General features: G+C 35.6%; 1 protein-coding gene across 1 annotated transcript in view; it reads right to left on the reverse strand.

Moving 5' to 3' along the window:
• The window catches only part of LOC109084662 (phosphatidylinositol 4-phosphate 5-kinase type-1 beta-like), a 38,065-nt gene that overhangs the window by 3,155 nt on the left and 11,270 nt on the right, over positions 1 to 23,640 (reverse strand). The window contains exons 2-13 of the mRNA XM_042729404.1: positions 23,338 to 23,447; positions 23,060 to 23,128; positions 21,993 to 22,123; positions 19,639 to 19,756; positions 15,543 to 15,695; positions 14,646 to 14,942; positions 6,848 to 7,041; positions 5,995 to 6,078; positions 5,805 to 5,853; positions 5,609 to 5,693; positions 4,459 to 4,614; positions 1,688 to 1,823 (exon numbers count right to left, since the gene is read on the reverse strand). Coding sequence (XP_042585338.1) covers positions 1,688 to 1,823; positions 4,459 to 4,614; positions 5,609 to 5,693; positions 5,805 to 5,853; positions 5,995 to 6,078; positions 6,848 to 7,041; positions 14,646 to 14,942; positions 15,543 to 15,695; positions 19,639 to 19,756; positions 21,993 to 22,123; positions 23,060 to 23,128 — 1,472 coding nt within the window. The 5' untranslated portion in view covers positions 23,338 to 23,447. The remainder of the gene's footprint in view (positions 1 to 1,687; positions 1,824 to 4,458; positions 4,615 to 5,608; positions 5,694 to 5,804; positions 5,854 to 5,994; positions 6,079 to 6,847; positions 7,042 to 14,645; positions 14,943 to 15,542; positions 15,696 to 19,638; positions 19,757 to 21,992; positions 22,124 to 23,059; positions 23,129 to 23,337; positions 23,448 to 23,640) is intronic.

The following is a 23,640-nucleotide window of genomic DNA, read 5'->3' on the forward strand; positions in this document are numbered from 1 at the left end:
CAACAAGATAGCATCTGACTAAGCTCTTTTAACTCAATAATCATTGTTCAAGCTGAGGAGCACCGAATGCCTCTTTTCGTGGTATTGTGTGTCATAAAACAATACCACCATTATATTCGTCCTTAGCAAGCAGGTGAAATATTTATGAGGTCTTTTCACAGGAATTCCTCTTAAAACAGCTGTGAGTCAAAGGTGAGGAGATCAGTGAAAACCAAACACAAAGAATCCAGCAGCAGAACAAGTGTAGCATGACAGCACCTGGTCAGCTGCTCACGCTAGAGCAGGGTATAAGAAATAGATCTCAAGTGTTACATTGTGGCATTGTTTGGCTATATTCAAATGACTTGGAATAGTTCACACATAAATCAAATATTTGTCATCATTTACTCAACCCTCATGTCATTCCCAACTTTTTCTTTAATGGAACACAAAAGGATTTTGAAGTATCTGTTGCTCTTTTAAATGTAATAAGTGAATAAGTCTGTTTTTTGGCTTCAAAAAGGACTCAAACACACTATAAAAGTAGTATACAACTTGAAACTCAAATCATATGACAAAAATTATGATATCTAGCTTTCCTTGGTATGTAAGTTTTAATTTGTGAAGGAAAGATTCTTTTGAACTTTATCATCAATGTATCAATTGATTCAGTTCAAAATCACTCTGAATGATTTATTGATCAACTGAACTGATCTGGTTTGTCATTATTTACTCAACCCTCATGTCATTCCTAACCTATTACACTTTCTTTCTTTGGAGAAACATTTCCATGAAATTACAGTTAAATGAAGGTTTTTAGGCTTTAAAAATGACTCCAATGTCAAGTCAAGTCGAGTCACCTTTATTTATATAGTGCTTTAAACAAAACAGATTGTGTCAAAGCAACTGAACAACATTAATTAGGAAAACAGTTTGTCAATAATGCAAAATGACAGTTAAAGGCAGTTCAGTTCATGCAGCTCAGTTCAGTTTAAATAGTATCTGTGCAATCATTTGCAATCAAGTCAACGATATCGCTGTAAATGAAGTGTCCCCAACTAAGTGGCGGTAAGGAACAAAAACTCCATCGGTCACACAATGGAGGTAAAACCTTGTGAAATGTACCATTAAAAATAGTAAATCACTTAAAACTGAAATCAAAGGACAAAAATAATGATATCTAGCTTTCCTTGGTGTGTTAAAGAGAGAAGCAGCAAAGCTGGATTTCTGAAGGAATCATTCTTTCGGAGTCAGATCTTGTCAGTGAATCAACTGATTCAGTTCACAAAACTGCTCTGAATGATTTATGAAGGAATTGAACTAATCTGGTTCTTGAGTTCAACTCACTGTGGTTCAAAGAGGATGATTGGAGCATAACCACTTACATTTTGGTCTGTTCATCTCAAAGTTCACAATCATATGATGCACAAAAGTCATGTGGTTATTTTTATGATACTTTTATGGTGCTATTGCTGCCTTCTGAAGCCTGAAAGCTTGGTCTGTATTCATTATGACTCAGTGGCTAAAAAAATTCTCCATTTGTGTTCCATGGAAAGAAGTCAAATGTGTTTGGTAAATGATGACTGGATTTTCATATTTTAGGTGAACTGCCCTTTTCAGTATCTCTGTGGCGGGAAGACAGGTGGAGATGTGAGAAGGTAACAGGTGTGTGGAGGGTTGATGGGTGTGAAGGTTTGTGAGATGTCACCTTTTGTTTGATCTGGCCTCCCGGTAGTAATCTGGGACGTAAATAGAGGGCGGGGAGAGGGTGTGGCTCAAGGAAGAGGCTTCATACGGGTAAGGAGTCTGAGGGACCAGGTCAGGATGGTTATAGGACCAGTACACTGTGGTATGAGCAGACAAAACATCATACGAGGTGACTGGGAGGAAACATTATTTTCTGATGAGTAAATGTACAGTACATGACAAAGTAACTAAACTACCATTTAAAAGTTTGGAGTCTGCAAAATTATTACATTTTAAAATAACCATTTTCTAAAAAATTAGTTATTTATGTGATTTTAAAGTTGATTTTTTATTTTAATTAATTTATTATTTTGTTTTTTTCATGTTATTTCAGAAATCATTTTAATATACTGATTTGCTGCTTAAGAAGATTTATCAGTATTATTGTCAATGGAGGAAACAGTTGTGCTGAATTTTTTTTTTTCAGGATTCATTGATGAATAAAGTTCAAAAGAATAGCATTTATTTAAAACATAAATCATTTGTAACAGTGTGAATGCCTTTACTGGCACTTTTGATGAATTGAATGTATCCTTTCTGAATAAAGTATTGATTTATTTTCAAAAACATACTGACCCCAAACTTTTGAATGGTAAGATATCACATTTTTTATTATAATTCATACGCAGCAGCAGCTTTGAGCCGATGACTAATATAGCAGCGTAAAAGGTCAAAGCAAGGACATTGAGTAACTTCTGCCGCTGAGGTTTGTGTTCAGGTAGTAAATGCGAATTGAACGAAGAAGACATGACTGTCTGGAAAAAAAGTGACTGTCTCGGATGGCAGCTCATTTTTCAGGGTTTTTCCAAAAGCTATTGCACAAAATAAAAAAAGCAGACAGTTCTTGTTTGTGTATGTCAAGGGTAATAGAACTTATGTTTGCAAGTAAATGCCAGCATTTGTCGTTAGTGATGCATAAGAAGCAAATCAAGGGCTTTTTACACTGCACTTAACTCCAGGTATCTTTTTAACCCAAGACTAATGCCATTTTTAACTCTAGCTAATGTTGTTTACCTCATTAATATGCAAATAAGAACATTAAAGGGGTAGTTCACCCAAAAATGAAAATTCTGTCATCAATTACTCACCCTCCACTTTTTCCAAAACACTAAAGATATTTTAAAGAATGCTTGTAACCAAACAGCTGATGGTAGTCATTGAGGCCCTGTTTACACTAGTGTGTTTTCATTTTAAAGGGGTCATATGATGCAATTTCAAGTTTTCCTTTCTCTTTGGAGTGTTACAAGCTGTTCGTGAATAGATAAGATACCTAAAGTTGCAAAGACTAAAGTCTAAAACCCAAAGAGATATTCTTTATAAAAGTTAAGATTCGTACACGGGCTCATAAAACGCCTCATTTAAACACACCCCCACATGTCTACGTCACTGTGTGGGAAGACTTGCATAACACCACCCAAATGTTCATACAAAGAAAGGCGTAATTTTGATTCTCAGTGTAGTATTGTTACTTCAGGCCGCCCTGCCGTGGAGGCGCTATGTGTTTTTCGTTGTGAAAGCGAAGCTACTTTGCTTGGTCTTCCAAAAGAGGACACAACTAGAAATCATATCACAGTATGGTAAGGGGTGTAACATTTCTGTCACACACTTGAGGTACACTTGAGGTAATCGGCCAATCACAACGCACTGGATAGCTGGCCAATCAGCGTACACCTCACTTTTCAGAATGATGAGCTTTGTAAAAATCGATGCGTTTCAGAAAGGCAGGGCATAGAGGAGCAACAATAATGTACAGTATGTGAAAAACAATGTGTTTTTCGAACCTTAAACCACATAAACACATTGCATTACACCAAATACATAAAATAATGTTCTTTTTAGCAATGTCATGTGACCCCTTTTAAATGACGTTTTAAAAAGAAAACGATCCTTGTCTACACTGGTGTTTTTATTGCGTTTCAGAAACGATCTCCGTCTACAACACACAACCAAAAACACGTCACATGACCATTTATGCATGTTCAACCATAGATATGTATAGGTAGATGCCTTATTATTTAGATGGCAGATGCGTCTACGTGCTTGGAGAGGCTGAATGGGCCATCTACCTATACATGGTATGGGTACAACAATGAGCATAATGTAACGGTTACACGGTCGTCAAGGATACGCAGAGCGAATGTGGGCAGCCACGCCATCGTTTTCAAAAGTCTCCGTTTTGGTCCGTTTACACTAAAGCGCAACCCCAGAGTTTTCAAACTAAAACGGAGTCTGCAGCGATTTCAAAATTCTCCCTTTTCGAGGGTCGAAAACACCGAAGTAGTGTAAACTACAGGCGTAACCATAGCAAAAACTATGCATTTTAAAACAAAAACACTAGTGTAAACGTAGCCTGACTTTAATAGCATTTTTCTTTTCATACTATGGAAGTCAGTGGCTAAAGTCAACTTTGGTCAGTATAACCAACATTCTTCAAAACGTCTTCTTTTGTGTTCAACAAAAGAAACTCATAGAACAGAAATTCTTACAGGTTTGAACAAGTGGAGGGTGATTTAATGATAACAGAATTTTCATTTTTGTGTTAACTATCCGGTTAACCCTGGGTTTACACATGTACAATGTGAAAACTTGAAACTGAAACTAATCCAGAGTAAAATATGAAACATGATAACCCCTGATTATGTCAATGCAGAGTTTAAAATGTCTCTCAGATAATATTTTCTCATGCGAAAAGCCCTCTAGCCGTATGAACAGTTTTCATATAGTGCTGCCCACCTTGTCCATCCAGACTGGCAAGACTACGGGCTCCTCCAAGTCTGTCCGTCATCTCCTCTGCCTTTTCCTCCTTTTGTGAGGACAGCACCTCTTGGGAAGAGCACTTCAGCGCTGATATGGAGTTCCGCGCCCTCTTGCTTGGGGAGAAACGATTTGCTGGATGTGCAACAAAGAGACTAATTATGGACACTGTCCTAAATGAACTGAAAACATGATGATGTAACTCCCCCCTAACTGTTACTTGGCAGCAGACAATTAGTGCATGAAATGAAATCTTGGTCTGCTGTCTAACTTTATTAGAAAGTATAAAAATAAATCTGCATTCTGTTATTTTAATTTGGCTTGTAAAAATCTGATTACCGGGGTCAATTACAGTTCCTGACCTCTTGTTAGGTTGTAGAAAGAGGAAGGAGAAGTTCTGCTGTTGTAATGTTGTTTCAAAATATTCTTAGAAATGAAATTAAAGTTGAAAAATAATGATATATAATTAGATTAATTCTAATTCTTATTCCACTGCTTGCAATGCACTTCTTTGACCCGGTTTTAAACTAGAGGCCAGAATATCATAGAAAGTAACCCAGAACATCCTACTGTGGCAGTGACTTTGCATTTTTTATTTTAGTTTGATTTAATTATTCTTTTTCACATCCACAGATATATGCAATTAAATGTACACACTTAAATTAAACTATTTCTTAATTATTAAATAATCAGTAACATTTACCAATAAGTTTTAATTTGTTTACATTAGTTAACTACATTAGTTAATAATGAACAATATTTCTACAGCATTTATTAGTCTTCATTTCTACATTTACATCTCCATTAAGTTAAGCATCTGTTAAAATCATTTTATGCACTATGAACATAAACAAAAAAATAACAACTGTATTGGTATTATTGTTTTTAAGAACATAACAACTGTTTTTCACATCAACAAAAAAATATATTTCTCATAGTTTATGTTAACTAATGCATTAACTTATGTTAACAAATGAGACCTTTTTGTGCAATGTTATCACATTTCGTAAAATATAATTTTTTTGCAGATGCATATTGTACCATTATAACATTTAACATTCAAAATGTATCCCATTGTGATTATGTAATACTTGCATAATGAATGAATTTGCTCTCGTTGTTGACTTACGCTGAATCTTTCTGAATACTCTGGAGCTCATGAACTTGAGAAATCTGTTTGCATAGAAACTCGGTCTGTGCACAGACACCGTATCCTAGGAGAAAGAGAATACAAGACAATTAAACCAGGAAGCGTCTTTAATTCCCTAGCGGTATGAATAGTCTATTCATAAACGAAGAGAGCAGAGAGAGACATATAGACTTACACCATCATAGACGAGTGCCTTCCAGGAGTGCTCCAGCTTCTTCATGAATTGGTGGGAAATAAGAGCAAGAGATCTCGTCAGGGATGAGGGAGTTCATTTAAAGATGGTGCATTGAGCTAATATGCTGTAAGCTGGTTTGTAACATGACATTTGGATTCTTGGGTTTGTTGTAAACTGACACCAGGCTTACCTGTAAGACTGCAAGATGTCAATAATGCCTAGAAATATAAGTAGTTTCTCATCCCTGTGTGTTTTTGCAGGAATGCCTCCCATTCTGTATGAAAGGGAACATTGTATTTAAATTATATTATGTTACTAGTGGCTGGGAAATAAACATATCAAGGTCAAGACAAGCCATTTCACCCCAAAAAATAAAATAAATAAAAATCATAAAGCTTTAATCTTATTTTTGCACTGTGACAAATTCTAATTGCAGTCTAATTTGTGTTTTTATTATTCTAATTTAAAAAAAAAAAAAAAAAAAAAAAAATATATATATATATATATATATATTAAATAATCATCTAATATAAAAGTAAAGCATAATAATTTATATATTTAAATAATGAATTTCTATTTAATTTATTTTGGATATGACTGTTCCTCAATTAAATCATCATGGCATCTTAACACGTCTTAATCGTTAATCGTTACATCCCTAATTTGCAACCAATGTGCATTATCCTGTGTATGGGGAAGTCGTGGCCTAATAGAGTTTGACTCCTAACCCTAAGGTTGTGGGTTCGAGTCTCGGGCCGGCAGTACCACGACTGAGGTGCCCTTGAGTAAGGCACCAAACCCCCAACTGCTCCCCGGGCGCCGCAGCATAAATGGCTACCTACTGCTCTGGGTGTGTGTTCATGGTGTGTGTTCACTGCTGTGTGTGAGCACTTTGGATGGGTTAAATGCAGAGCACAAATTCTGAGTATGGGTCACCATACTTGGCTGTACCGTATGTCACGTCACTTTTTTTCATGTAACTACACACACATTTTGAATATATACGAACAGGATGAACACTGGTTTTAATATCAGGGACTCACGTGTCGTCGGTAGTCAAAGCCTCGGCTGCCTTGCCGTCTCCCTGAATAGACTCCATGGCGGTGGAGTAAAGAACTTTCTGTCCCACGGTCCTCTTCCCATCCACAATGTTGACGTCTCCTACTCTGTGACTCTGGTCCAGAACGTGCACCCCCAACAACAGACTGTAGTCCATGATCTTAAAACTCTCCAGAACCTGTGTGACATACAACACAACATTTAACTTACCATGAATCTTACACAAAATATTACAAGGACCATAGCCAAAATCCTCCTGATTAATGTTCTTTATCTTTGGCCACTGTGCTGTTGCTATTTTTTCTCTGTCAAGATGGTAACCCTCATTCTGCAGAACTCTTGTTTGCTATATTACTGTTTAAGGGTGTAGGATTGCTACAGGAAACCAAACAAATATCTATATAGTTTTTATTTCAGTTTTATTATTTTGTTTTAATTTCATTGTAAAGTTTATTTTATTTTATTAGTAAATTTTTTTTATGGTTTTAGTTTTAGTTAACTTTAATAAAAAGTTAACACCCACTTGCACAGCTCTAATGCTGTGTTCACGCCATATCGTAATTACTGTATTTTCGAAATGACAGCACGTTACGTTCTACTCGGAGCTGTTCACGTCCTTGCTAGTCAGGTGGTAAAGCGGTCACATGGTACAAGTCGTAGCTCTCAGAAAACTCCCAGTTCACAAGTTGTAATTACGAGTTCTATGAGGATGTGAACGCTTTTTATAAGTTGGAATCTCACAATTACGGGAATTCCGATATAGCATGAACGTACCTTAAGCTTCTCTATTTTGCAGCATTGAAGCATTTACATTTACTGGAAAGGCAGAACTACTTAAGAAATAAACATTAGGGCAAAATTAAATGACTTTATGCTTAATTATCTAACAGATTTTTTTTTAATCAAGATAAATAATCTTGTTTTCCTTCAAGGTAAGTTTATTTTTCTTATCTCATTAAAAAATTTTGTCATTTTAAGCACAAGCTCACTTAGGGGCCATTTTCGCGACAACGTTTTCAGCCGAAAACGGGAAACTTTTTATGCGTTTTGCCTGTTCGTTTACATGATAATGGCGTTTTGGGTACTAAAAATGCATATTTTTGAAAACGGGTTTCAAAGTGCAAGTTTTTGAAAACGCCACCGTTATTGTTTCCATGTAAACATCCAGTAAGGGAATCTTTGAAAATGGTGACATCATGCGTGTGCGTAGTACGTGTTAGGAATGTAGACGTGTGCAGTACGTATCGATTTTAAAGGCAAGCGTGAACAAACATACACAACATTAACGGAGTACATGGGGTACTTCACCAATATTACAACCAACAGCTGAGAGCATCATATACAACATATAATCATTACTTCATTACAGGTACTGTTTACTAACAAGGTGACAACACCAACTACTGGCCTGGCATACGTAATACAGCATTTTTGGCCGTTTTTGTGGATATGTGTAAACGTGAATCATTTTGAAAACTTTGTTATATATACGTGAAACTTTTTAAAAATGCAAAGGAAAAACTTGTCAGTTTTTGACTACATCGTTGTCGTGTGAATGATTTTTTCAGAAAACAAGACTTAATATCTTGAGTCGTTTTGCTTTTTAAGTAAGTGTATCTTAATGTAAGATTTTTTAGACATTAGTCATAGAAAACAAGACAAAATAAGTAAAATAAATAAATAAATAAAAATAAAAAAGACAAAAGACCGGGGAAAGTCTGCACAGCATCTTCATAAATGTGTCAGAAGGAAAAGCGATTTGTTTATCAGTGGTAAGAAACCATAAACAGGCTTTAAACAGACATTAGTCATCAATAGGTCACCGGATAAAAGATCTCAGCAATGATTACTTGTTAAAAATACCCAAGAAACCAACCATAGAGTACACAGATATGCGCTTCTAGCTGTTAGTGTTATAGGAATACTATATATCTACATGAAATACTTTCCAGGGCTGCACATCATTTACTTTTTGCTTTAAATGAAACATACTCAAACAATCAGGTAAAAGCTGTAGCCACGAGCCAGTAAATTTCACTTTTGCATGATGCTCTTGTTCAACTCATACCCGCCATATTCAAATGAGTAATATTTGAATAGGGACACACAATATCCTTGTTTTGCATCCCGTCAGGAGCATCTAAAAGCCTCCAAATGGGCCCTATACTAGGTCACAGTAAATCCCAACAATGGCAGCAGTGGAAGGCAACACCGCTTGTTTGGCACGTGAAGTCCTTTGGTCGAAAGTTGACCTGTTTTTGAAAGGAATTTACACCTTTTTTTGGGTGGAGTAACAGATTAACCTTTTGCTCCTGGAGAGGAGTGTGTTTGAATATATACCCCTTTTTATGAAAGCCTAAATAGGCCTGAAAACTAAAAAGTGTGCATTTTTACAAACTAGTTTTACTACATATTTCCATTGTGAAAAACACTCATTAATAAGATGAAGCTCATTGAAACATTTTTCACTCTTCAAAGATTTATAATTGAACTTGAGATTATTGGAGTAAGATATTATTTCAGTCTTTCTACTTCAAAATTGCATGTTTAATTCAACATGTTGTAATTCTTTGTGAAATTTACTAGTGATTTCAAAGTGAAGAGTGTTTGAACATCGATTGTTTTTCAGTGTAGTTCACGTTAGGTTTTAGACTGAATATGTGTTGCTGATGTGTAACTGTGAATGATGTTTTGAGCTCTGAAAATTGCAGTGTGTTTTCATAGTACATCAAGCTTGTTTGATTCCTCATGAGCCCTTAACAAAATATAACAAGTACAAATTTGGGCTAAATATGACATGCTAAAACAAAATGAAACAAATGTGTTACGTGAAAGCTCTTCCTGTTTTGAGATACTTATGTAAAGTATTTTCCATTTTCCACAGTAAACATCCTGTGCTTCAGGGCAGCAGTCCACAATGACTTGCTGTTATACCACTATTAAAACCACATGTTTTGCAGCTTGGTTTGTAGCCATCAGTCGAGTCAGCTCAAATGAGAACGTCGTTTCTCTTCACAGTCACTGGTCATTAATTAACATCAGGTGAAGATTTCAGTGAAAAAATTTGTCACTTGTGTTCATATTGTATGTAAACATGAGGTATGTGACCTCCTGTGACCCAATAAAAAGATTTCATTAGGGTTTATTAGGTTTTATTTTCTTTTTAGGTTTTATTATTGTTTGTGCACTTGACATTTCGAAAATAAAATGTATTTTTATTGCACATAGACAAAACATAAGCAGTGCCTGTATTTAATAGGCATTTAATCTAAACATTTTTTAAAGACTTTTTTCTTTTAAGTTCTTTTAAGACAGGAATCTTCCTATAAACATACAATAACTAACTTTACAAGAAGTTTATATGTAATAAATATATTACACAATGAAGGACAGCTTGTTGGGGAAAAAGTTCAATAAAAATAATAATAGTAGTAATAAATAATAATAATAATAATAATAATAATAATAATAATAATAATAATAATAATAATAATAATAATATACATGCACGTTTGTGCATTTATATATACATAATAAATATATACAGTACACATACATATATTATGTAAACAAAAACTTTTTTGAAAATTTTGGATGCGATTAATTGCGATTAATTGTTTGACAGCACTTAAAATATTAAAAAAATAAACAGCCATATTAAAAAAATAAAGATAACATCCTCATGCAAAACAACAACATATAGATAGAGATATGTGCCAAAAAATATCAAAATACACTCTTCTTCTTGTAAGCGGAAAGAAGTTGCTGGAACAACATTTTCGAGTTTTTCAAAAAGACTTGCGTCATTATTTTTCATGTGTCAGATATGGTGTAATGAAAGCGTTCTTTATTGTCAAAATCAGGTCATTAAAATGAATGCTTACTCATTTCCGTTCAGCTCAGAGAAGACATTTACATCAAGAGTGAAGATAAATGCTGGCGACGTGCGCTATGCATTATCGAAATCCCATAAGTGCTTGGAGACGAGTTGCACAGAAACCGTTTAAACGCTTGTTCTTGATTCTTATAGATTTGCTTCTATTGTGCTCTGCAGTTGAAGCCCAGGGTGTGTTGCTTACTCAGGAGAAACTTTCTGCTTAGTGTTCTCAATTCATTTTCTGCACAGGACGTAGCCTGAAGGAAAAGCTAACAATAAAATCTTACAGCACTCATGGGAATGTGTTTGGACTGCAGTTTGTGTTCCCTTGCATCAAGAACATAGTGTAAAAAGATGACAGAAAAAAACTTCTTTTCAACTATTTCAATCCATAAAAGACTATGTTCTTCTCAAATGCTGAAGCTGGATGGCAGGGTGGGCTACAGTGGGCCGAATGTCCCCAAGTATGGTCATTAATGTGTGAAACTCGAGTTCTCATTTTTCCCTCGGCCCTCTTGTGACTCGCATTACGGCTGATCCTTTTAGTTCAGCGCTCACAGGGGCCGGCCGGTCAGCACATACTTCAGGTGCCAAAAAAGACAAACTCTCAGACTGTTACATATAGGGAACATTCTGTCTCGAATCACTTTTAATAACAGGTCATGTCTGGAATGCCATCCCAATGGCACCGTTGTAGAGCTTGTTTGTTGGTAAACAAATGAACAGTAAGAAAGTCAAGTGCCAAGTCTCCTTGAGAATTCAAGAAGCACAAGGCGACTACAGAGGGCCCGTTACCTAATGCAGCAATGGGACTCTTCAACATCACGCCACAATCATTTGGGTAATTCAGTTACTGGGCTGTTTACTTGCAGCTTGATTTTGGAGGAACCTACAAAGTTAAAGAAAACATGTCCTTGAAAAACACTGCAGTGCGCAAATAGGAAACAAAAATGAGATCATTTTGATAGAAATAGTTTCTCCTGGACGGCAATGGGAGCGGCAAATACAGAAAAAGAAAAACAAATGAAGTCTTCCAAAAGTTCCAGTTCTGTCGTAATTGTCTCACCCTTGCGTTGTTTCTAACCTGTATTACATTCTTTATCTGTTTTGAAAAATGTTTCAACTGTTTGTGTCCATGCAATGAAAGTCAACAGAGTCCAAAACAAACCACATTTTTCTAAATAATTTCTAATGTGCTCCACAGAAGAAAGTAAAATGTGAAGAAAACTTTAATTTTGGGGTGAATTGTTTCTTTAAGTATTTTATTTTTATTATTTTTTTTAGGGTTTGTTGTTTGTTTTAGTATTTTATTTTTATTGATTTCAGTATCAACTCAAACAAAAGACCAAATTAGGCTTCAGTAAGATTTTTTAAATGTTTTTTTAAAGTCTCTTTTGCACACCAGGGCGGCATTTATTTGATCAAAAATACATTAGTAAAATAGTAATCTTGTGAACTAATATTACAATTAAAAATATTACTGTAAATATTTTTGTAACTTATATAAAATGTAATTTATTTATGTGATGCAAAGCTGAATTTTCAGCAGCATTACTCCAGTCTTCAGTGTCACATGATCTTTCAGAAATCATTCTTATAGCTGATTTGCTGCACAAGAAACATTTCTTATTATCACCCATGTTGAAAGCAGTTATGCTGTTTCATATTTTTGTGGAAACCATGATGCAGTTTATCCAAGATTATAAAAGAACTGCATTCATTTGATATATAAATCTTTTGTTACATTACATAACAAAAAAAATAAAAGAATTTTTACGGTCACATTTCATCAATTTATGGACCTTTTCTGAATAAATGTATCAATTAATTTCTTTAAAAAATATTACTGTCCCCAAATTTTGAACGGTACTGTATCGGAGTTATTCTAACTACATTAAATTTAGAAGTTTTGGTTATTCAACCACCTAACAATGCCCTAAAACCACTCAGAACAGCTTAACAACCACACAGAAATGCCATTACAATCACCTACAACACCTATGTGCTTTTTTGGAGAACATACGAATGCTGCTAATCTGTGGTTTCCAAACACTGTCAGATCATGTCAAGCAGACATTATCATCCAAGTCCCAATATTTAAGCAGTAATGGGAATTGTCTAGGGGGGAAAATACCATCTGGTTGCTTACAAATCATTTTGTGGAGAAAAAACAAAAAAACTAAATCATGTGAAATACAACAATATTTACCAGACCATGTCGACAGCCTGAGCTGCTGAAATAGAAAGGAATGCCAGACTGGATTTATGCGGTTTGTTTCCCAGCTGAATGGAGATGTCTGCCACGCAGCACATTTTGAATCTGTTAATAAGCTACTGTGGAGCTGAAGACTATCATGAACTTGTTTTTTATGGAACTGCTGCATCTTCCCGGGTGCTTGTGCATGAGGATGAGACTAAAACATCTTTACTGTTGATTAGAGGAACAAAAGATTCTAAGTGGTTCCAAAAATTTCTATTGAATCTTGGGAGATCTATTTTAGAAAGCCACTTTCATTTTTTTTTAAAACACAAAACATGACAACATATGCATATCAAATGCAGCCTTTCTATTATGTTACACTCAAAATAACAAGCATAGCTGGCAGTTTTGTGGTTCTGTTCCATTCTGCATCATACTTAATATAATTGTATCACTTGACCTTCTCCAATTCTATTTACACTGATGCTGTTGATTTTCTTGTCACGCTTAGAAACGTACTGTCTTGTAATGTAAGAATGATCCTCAAGCGCATTAGTTAGCTGATGGTTTTCTTGTCGTGATTCGAGTACTGAGTCTTGTGGTCTATCTGTGTTGTTTTTAGGTGTTAAATACATGTTTTTATCTCATGAGGGTTTATGTAATGAGTGTTTTTGTGATGCTGTTAACAGTTTAAGACAACGGGCAATTAGTTCTCCATGTACACTGCTGTTCAAAAGTTTGGGGTTGGTAAGATTTTTTAATGTTTTAGACACCAAAGCTGCAGTTATTTGATCAAAAATACATTTTCAAAAAAAAAAAAATACATTTTAAAATGTAATTAATTCTGTGAATGTAAATTTTCAGCATCATTACTCCAGTCTTCAGTGTCACATGCTCCTTCGGAAATCATTCTTATATGCTGTGATTCATTTTATATTCATCAGGATTTTTTGATGAATTGAAAGTTCAAAAGAACATTTATTTGAAATATATATTTTTTATGATATAACAAATATCTTTACTGTCACTTTTGATTAATTTAATGTGCCTTTGCTGTAAAGTGTTAATTTCTTAAAAAATAAATACATAAAACTTTTGAATAGTAGTTTACATTGCTTATTGAAATGTTAATCAGACAGAGCTCATAATTTTTAAAATAATTATGAAATAAGGGAAAAATTGCATGTAAATCTTTTTTAGAACAAAAACAGAAAAATGTTAGAGAATTATTCAAATGATAGCAGATTTTAAGAAATAGCAACTTGATAGACTGTCATTGTTTCTTCTGCAAACATGTAAATTACAAAATAGAAGGATTTTTTTTTTGTTTTTGAACTTTATTTATTCTAGTAAACCATGAGCCATATGATACACGTAAGTGCATGATTTGTCACAAGATATCTTGTAATCCAACACTGTGATGACACTCAGACCAGATTATCAGGTTTGATCAAATCAAGGTTGGTCGCCACAGAAACTGTGTAAAATATACTTGTTTTATCCCCCTCTCGATTCCCTGTGATTCATATCAGAAGCCTGTTTTTGTTTTGCTTCCAAATTGCTTTCTATTCTGTTGGACTCACGCATCACAAAACTCCAAACATGCTTACAACCACAGCAGTGCTCTGGAAACCACCCACAACTTTTGCACAAGCAGACGACACACATTTTTGCTTGCAAAATGCCAAAATAGAGTAGCACTCACCCGGCAGTCTCGCTGTAGCGTCTTCATCAGGGCGTTATATGTCTCTGTGTCAAAGTACAAGCCATCATGCATGTCCACAAAGTCTAGGTCCTTATATGTGGGGCAGGCCTTTTCCCGCTCTTTTCGTGACGCCCGTCTCTTGTACGTGGAGCCTTTCAGGTCATATTTGTAGTGCATCTTTAAAGACCGAGGCAGAACATTGTTCATAACCACAAGACGAATGTTGATTCCTCCAGACTGAATACAGTACAGGCCGTAGAACTTGGGGAGGAGAGTCCTTGGGTTCTGGTTGAGGTTCTGAGAAAAAAAAAATAGCTTTAATAAAAGAAAAATGCCATTTTTGATCTTTAAATACTTTCTTCCGTGTTAATGTTTATAGTCAACTGTAAGTCATACTGTAGCTTTTTGACGCTGTTGTTCATGTGAACATCCCGACCTGCCTAATGCAACAACACTTACAAAATGTTCAACCAATGACAGACAGTTCTGGAAACCTCTTTTGGTTTTATACTTCACCTTTAATTTTGATCTATAACAACAAGTCAGTTTGTACATAAACAATCTTTTCAAGTTATGCAACAGAAAAATCAGGTTTGGTAGTCAGTTATTCATTACTATTAGCAATCATGTTTACATATAATACTGAACTGGAATGGTTGGAAAAAGAGACACAGAGGACATATATATGACCTCCCTATAAAGAATAGTCCTCTATGTCAGTAAGCTGGTGAGAAAGGGTAACTTGAAATCAACAGCCAATTGAAAACACTAGTAGTAACCCTCTAAAATAGAATAGATGTGGGAGAACAGAACAATCTATACTACTGAGTCACAGTGTTTTACTCAGCTTTCTTCACATTCAGGAGATGAATGAGTCTGTACTCTACTGAGACCTACCATGTAGTATCCTGGAAGCAGTTTTTGCAGGAACTCTGCCTCCTTGTGCTGGACGGTTTTGATGATGAATTCATCATCGCTGGTCAGGTAGAAGAGCGAGCCGCTGGCGCCCGGATTAGACAACTCAATCAGGGGCTCTTTACAAATTGAATACTGTGGGATTACAACAAAAACAATCCATTAAAACAGTCTTTAAATAGAGCACAACAGTATGGGCCCAGAAGTAAAATAAAATAAAATTATAATCAGATTTAAAAAATAAAAAGGAGTAAATTATATATATATGTGTCTGTGTGTGTGTGTGTGTGTGTGTGTGTGTGTTTGATTTAATTGTGACAGTCCCTATAAAGAAAATGAATAGAAACCAAGGCCGCTGAAAAAGTGGGTGTCTGAAATGCTTAAGACCACAGATAAACAGTGTGTGCAATTTATAATGAGGTACTTTGGGACCTTTACAAAAGGGCATCTATTTTTACCTGTGTTTTAAATATATGCTTTAAAACACCTAATCACCAATTCATATTTATGTTAAACTGGCAACAAAGAGTAAACCCAAAAGAAAGGAGTTACTCATAACACATGACTTATAAAACATCGCCAAACTGACTGGCTGCAGTATACTGAATGTGTTTCCTAAAAACAGTTTGCCTTACACACTGTAAAATCAGATTATTACTGCCTGGAAGTCCCGTGGTTTCATTGGGGTTGCATAAAAAACCTAACATTATGAGGTCTTAAAGCAAACATTTCTACTGAGTTTTCTGGCGGGATTCCCTGAGGAGGCTGGGACGCAGCAGCAGCATGAGGACAGTGTTGAACCGAAGCCAGACGCTCACATTCAAGGCCTGCCTAATGAAAGTCAACAGTCACGTTGTACTTCCAGCCCAAACACATGGACATTTGCATTTGGACTGCGTGTCATCCTGCGTGCATGGGGCTTTTTAATTAGCTTGCGCTTCCTCCGTCCTATCTACATAATTATAAAAATCAGAAGACCATGAAACATAACTTTCTTTCATCTTAGCCTGACCATTTTCTGCTGTTTTAGACCTCGCTCCTACTTTATACAGACCTTTGAATGTTTAGTACCCAGTTACATTCCACAACATCCTTAAAGGAATAGTTCACCAAAAAATAAAAATAAATTTCTCCCTCAGGCCATCCAAAAAAGTCCATGCCCTGTTGCCCTATCACACCAAAATCCACATATTTGTTTAGAACTTTTGTTTTGGAATTTTTTCATTTGATCTGTGCATATTTCTCACCTGATTCAGACCAGATGACTTTTTCACTGGAGAAAGCAATATTGTGGATTGAGGACAATATATTTTGGCCAGAAGTGATGGTTTGAAGGTAAAAATGCCTTTGATGGATTTGGTTCTATTCACTTTTCACTTAATTGATGGACTGGAAACTTACTTTTTAAGACTACTTGTGGAATATTGTGAGCTTTTTGGACTCTCATTCTGACGGCACCCATTCACTGCAGATGATCCATTGGTGAGCTATTGATGTGATGCTAAATTTCTAAATTTCACCAAATCTGTTCTGATGAAGAAACAATTTTGGATGGCAAATTTTCATTTTTGAGTGAACTATTCCTGTATCATGTATGAATGAACGATGAACGCATATCATGTTGACCGTTTAATCAGATTGCCGAAATGTAAGATACTTTTTAGACACAAAATTGAATAAATAAAAAAATGCATAAATAACTGTATTTGGGAAATACTGGAACACCACACACTGAAATAAACATTAAATGTAACGAGACTAATGACAAAGTTTAACAAAACTACTGTATTTACTGTATTCTAATAAATAAATGCAGCCTTAGTTAGCACAAGAGACTTATTTTAAAAAAAAAAATCTTAACAACCTCAATCTTTTGAATGGTAGTTTATGTTCCCAGAAAACATTTACCATGCTTTACCCCTTGAGCTATAAGAACTCTGAACTTAAATAGATATACTGCTACTGTGCGCTTGAGTCACTTCATGCAGATTTTTCTGGAAGTGTGTCTATAGTAAATGCAAATAAAAAGGAACTCCCATTCACCTACACTGCATGAAAAGAGTCAAATCTGGTCATATCTGGCCATGGTAAACTGCAGTGTAATTTCAGCTTTGCTGGATGTATGTGGAAATTACCTGAGCCAAGTTACACAGAACAGTGAATTTCCAGAAATATCCATGCTCTCCGATGTACACGGACATATACAGGAATCTGTGAAGTTTCACGGACATATACAGCTGAAACACTGCTGGTTGTGAGGACTGGTGGCTGTCAGAACTTTCATATGTTAATGACCAGCAGGTAAGTTGCTAACTGTGTTCCCAGGTGGAGGGAGGGGGTGGGCCTGGGAAGTTTCACAAAACAGCCTCCAAATATAGCTAGCCATATTATTTTTGACAGAGACATTAGAGAACATCTGGTCAGTTATAGTCCCGGATTTGTCAGAAAATCAGCAGTGTGTACAGGAGTTTACTGGTCCGTATGCAGCTCTTTACATGCAGTGCTATGCAAAATGTAGAATGCAAAAAAGTTAGCTTTTGAATGGTATTATGTAAACAGGTATTCCCTTGTCATTAGGGGCATCATAAGCCCAGCATCTGCATTGCATATACTATAATTAACATTTTTGTCTAAAGGCGGCGCACAATAGATTCATAACAGGGGATGATATAATGCAGGTTCACAAATTACACAGGAAGACCAGACTATCAGGCACCTGGGAGCGATACCGCTCTGCTGGGCTGATTACAAGGCCATTAGATGTCAAAGAGCAGAGGAGGTAATTAACAGCTCGACTGAGATCATATGACGCAAACACGCAGATCAAACTGTACGAGAGCTGCAGAGATGCTGCAGAGGCACTGCAGTGGCTGCGAGAAAGATCGAGGTGGTGTTGCAGTGCAGGGAAACATACACTTCCAATACCTCAATGTGCCAGGACACTTCTTACATAGCGAGAACACATCAAACCAAACCACTAATCTCTGCTGGGAATTTACAAATGAGGACGGAGATTGCGAGTTCCTGCCAGTCACAGTTGGCACGGTGCAGCGGTGAAGTTCGTCAGGGGTCAGTAGTACTCTTGGTCAGTCTTACTGGCACCTGATGTAAGCAGCCACTGAACTTTATTTTACACAAAGATGCTTTGTTAGGGCTCAGGTGGAGGGCAATTTTAGGGAACTAGGCACATAATAGTCTTGGCATTATTAGGAACATAAAAACTGTGCTTAATCAGAGCCATAGCAGTTCATTAATGCATCTGGTTTGCATTTCCCATTCGCCACATCATTACTTTTCATAATATGATGATATTTCTGAGATAAAAATTATTTAAAATTTTCCAAAATGTAAGATAATTACTTCATTTTATGTTTTAACATTTTTTGGATTGCGATAAGTTGGCGTCACGCACTAAAAATAATACAGATGGCTGGAGGGGAGACATTTAAAGGAAAAAAAGATTTGTGATGTCATATAAAAATAATAGTTGTTCAGAGGGCGAAATAAGTTAATATATTTTAATGAAAGAACACAAAGAAAAAAATTATTTCACCGTTCCATTTTTTTTCTTTGCAATGATATATCATGCAAAATAAGAAAGGTGTTTTGGAAGAAGTCTCTATACTCAATGAGGCTGCATTTAATTGATCAAAAACACAGTAAAAACAGTAATATTGTAAAATATTAATACAATTTGAAATAACTGTTTTCTATATTTTAAAATTTAATTTCTTTCTGTGATGCAAAGCAGAATTTTTAGCAGCCTTTACTCTCATTAGCAGAAATCATTCTAATATGCTGATTTGGTGCTCAAGAAACATGAATTATTATTATTATTAAAGTTAAATACAACTGTGCTGCTTAATATTGTTGTGTGATATGGTTCTTTTGTAACATTATGAATGTCTTTTTTTAATGAGACATTTTTAATTTAATGAGCCCTTGGTGAATAACAATGAATTTCTTTTAATAAAAATCTAACTGACCCCAAACTTTTGAACAGTAGCATTTCATGTTGACTTTAATAAAAAGTGAATAGAGTGGCCACAACCAATAGAAATCAAAAAGTATGTTTTACCAAGTAATCATCTGGCTTGATCCCGAACAGCTCCCGGAAGTAGCGGAAAGCCAGTGGTGCGTACGTCTTGAAGCGGAAGTCTGGATAATGATGCGCTGGAGTCAGGTTGCTCCCCTCACTGCAAAAGTGAAAGTATTTGCTGAAGGTATCACAAAAAAAAATAAATAAAACAAAGCATATAAATGAATCAACTGTGTGTTGTTTTAATGATCACATTCCCCAATACAAGAGGCTTCTGGGTAGAATCTGGGGTCTGTCTGTAAACATAATCCTGGGAGAATTGTGAGAAACTGTTACCTAACCTAAATGCTTCTTTATGCCCAAGGAACAGAGACACATTTGATCTTTCTGAGCCCCATTGAGTGCGTCCTTGTTGCAATGTGACCCACCAGCAGTAAACACCAGAGGTAATCTTTTCCAGAGACACACAACAGTAACTAATGCCTGAGGACAAGGAGGTCCTAGTTTTTCTTTAATAACGGTTACACAAACTAAAGACCAGGGTCAGTCACAGCAGTTACACATGATGAAATGTAAGCAAGCCCTGGAAAATTTAAAAAAAAAAAAATCCTGTAACCCATTTTTTGCCTTTTTCTATTATGAGGCAGGCCATTAGTATTTGGATTAACCCCATTTGAATAATTCCTAAAAGTGTGACTTGAACGGGCCAGATGATGTCATAATCACTCAAAATACCGCTTTGAAACAATAAACAACAAGCGTCTGTGATCCATCACAAGTGGGGTAGTGAGTTGCTGTTGCAGACGATGACTCACTATAAAACCCCAATCCGTGCCCATTGTGTAACCAAATCCAAAATGTACAACTGACCTCTGAATTGAAGCTTTTCCCTGTGAACTAAAACAATAGCAGACTGATGAGGGGCAGACGACTGACCTAACTCTGAAAAATGGGGCTTCCGCATGTGCAAATTTGTCTCATAGATGTATGCGTATTTTTTTTTTTTTTTTGCCCTTGTTTTTGGTAATGCAGTCTATGTAGTTTACACAGTAGAGCATAATCTAGCAACACCAAGTTCATGGGTTCCTTTCCCAGGGAAAGCAAGAACTGATAAGATGTGTAGCTTGAATGCAATGTAAGTGGCTTTGGATAGAAGCATTCTGCCAAATGCATGAATGTAAATATGTTCAGAATAGCATAGCAGTGTATTTCTATTATTTCTGTAGTATAGGATGTGCCTGATTACCTTATTTAGAAAATCATGAATAATGACTTTGAAATGAATAACAAAAGCTTCAGAGTAATAATAAAAAATATTATTATTAGTCATCATCACATGTAAAATTATGATCTGATGTTATGTCAGAGTCGATAATATAAAAGACTGCCAAAAATGCCATGTTTCTTGAGCAGCAAATCAGCACATTTGAATTATTTCTTAAGGATCATGTGAAACTGAAGGCTGGAGTGAGTAATGATGCTGAAAATTCAGCTTTGCATCGCAGTAATAAGTTACATTTTAAAATAGAAAACGGTTATTTTCAAGTGTAATAATATTTCACAGCTGTACTGTTTTACTGTAATTGTGATCAAATAAAAGCAGCTTTGGTGAGCATAAAATCTCACCAACCCCAAACTTTTAAACAGTATTGTATGAACTGGTATGAAGTATATGTGCTTTAAGAAAAAATATTAATTTACCTCTTTGATAGTTTAACCAGTTTACTGTAAGTCATGCCCACTTTCACTTCAAGCCAAAAGCAAATATGAAAACAAATAATTTTTGTCATACCCAATATGAATACAGATAATGTCTTTGCTGCACATCCCTAGTATGCAGTAAACACAGTATGCAAAATTTCCTTCAAACTCTGCATAATGCTTCATTTTTTTTTTTAAATAGCAAGCATCACAAAGTATACACAGTAACTAGTCCACTAGTAATCCATCTCCCAACACAGCCACAGACTGACAAATTGGTCCAAACTGAGGGTGAGCACATGCAGCTGGAGTGCAATCCCTACTGGGAGAATCAGACTCTATAAATAAGGAAGTCAGGCTAGTGGATCAGTGTTGTCCCTTTGAATCTTGTATAAACTCTCTGCTCACTCTAAAGAGCCTTTCGGGAATCATTTGCGCGAGAATCAACAGTGTAGGATATGGCATGAGCTCAAGTTTCTAGTTCTCATGATACACTTCCTTTTGTGTGTGATTAATCACTGCAAGATGCCCTGATCTTAAGATTTCCTTGTTTGAGAAGAAACGAAGAGCAGATGACCCAAACTAAATGCAATGGGTGAGAAATTGTGAAAAAATGTCTTCATTCCAGACCACTCTGACAATAACATGCACAGGCAGCTAATGTCTCCTGCATCACTGTCCTCTGTTCATACCTGGGTAAAAACACACTCTCCACCACATAGAAGTCCTGCATGAGCACATCTCGGTCAGGTTTTGAGGTCAGATTCCCCACGGTGTAACCAATGCCAAGCTGGATAGCTCCTTTTAGGGCAGATGAAGTAGTCTGTAACAATACCGGAAATACAGAGCAAAACAAATTAAAATACTTGACTAATTTCAAAACCTGCTCTTATGTGGGATTACTGAGGTCATTTTTTAGACGTGCAACACTGAACTTGCCTCCTAAATCTCTTTTGGTTAAACAAATGACATTTGTGGGTCAAAACTCTTGAGCGAGGTTCACTGGAAATATTAGATCAGCCTTAGCGTGAAAAGTAGGCTACAAGTGTGTAGTGTCTGCCAACACTGTAAAATCCTGGAATTTTGGAAAGTTCATTGATAGGCCTCTGTTGATACCAGCATTTAGGAGGGTGGACATTATCAACATACTACACTCGTCACTGGTGAAACTGAAAATAAGGTGGCTGGAAAAAAATGTAGCTCATTCTTCACTGAACAGAGTTGTTGGTGGACAATTTGTTGATCATTTTTTGTTTTATCAACATTCAGGGACACTCTCATGTAATAACTGCTATCTGTTGGAATCAGAGGTCCTGCTTTAGAAAATTCATTGACAAGTGAGCAAAGTGTTTTTAGTTTTGTTATTAGTGTATGTCTATGTATGTACTTTGTTTACAGAATGTAAACAAAGTCAGAATGTATGTACTTTGTTTACAGTTTTACTATTATTTTATGTAATTTGGTATATTTAGTTTATTTCCTGGTCTATATTATATCTATCTATCTATCTATCTATCTATCTATCTATCTATCTATCTATCTATCTATCTATCTATCTATGTATATTTATATCTATCTATCTATATATATATATATATATATATATATACATATACATACATATATATATATATATATATAAACACATGAAACACAATGCTAAAAAATGGCACAAAAACTGTGCTTTTTAAATACAAAAATATCATATTTTATAATGTTATGGTAAATATAAGGAAAATATTAATGAAAATCTATTTACCTTTTTGTATGTTTTCTCTCTACTGTTATTGCTAGACCCGCTGACTCCATTCTCATTGGCTGATGACATCTGAAGCAATAAAGAGTTAAAAGTCTAGTTCACAACCATAAGCTGAGCATATGTAAATAACATCCTCAGGCTCTGTCCAGCTGTATACCATCAGATTTGCAAAGGAGCCTGACACAGACCACAGGATTTCCTGCCAGAGTAATTGAGTGGCTTGTAAATGCAGAAAATGTGTGGCTCTGTAAATAAAATATGATGCAATTGGGGTTTACCTTGTTTTAACTGAGAACACAGGTGTTGGTCTGCTGTTCAGCGCTTCTGCTTGGCTCAGTCATGTGGACTGGATGGAAAGCAGATGTCAGGGTCAGAATGTATGTTCTTCCTGTCAGCCAGAGCACAAGAAGGGGTATGTCCTAGTTAGTGTGTGGTAGTGGATGAAAAACCAAACAGTTTATAAAATCTGTCAAGAACATGTCAAGGTTATATTTCAACCCAAAATCTGAAAAAAAAAAAACATTTTATTTTCACCATTAATGTTTTGTGTACTGTTAAATTATTTTTTAGTTGTTTTATTC

This window comes from Cyprinus carpio, chromosome B8 (genome assembly GCF_018340385.1).
Source record: "Cyprinus carpio isolate SPL01 chromosome B8, ASM1834038v1, whole genome shotgun sequence".
Classification (NCBI taxonomy): domain Eukaryota; kingdom Metazoa; phylum Chordata; class Actinopteri; order Cypriniformes; family Cyprinidae; genus Cyprinus; species Cyprinus carpio.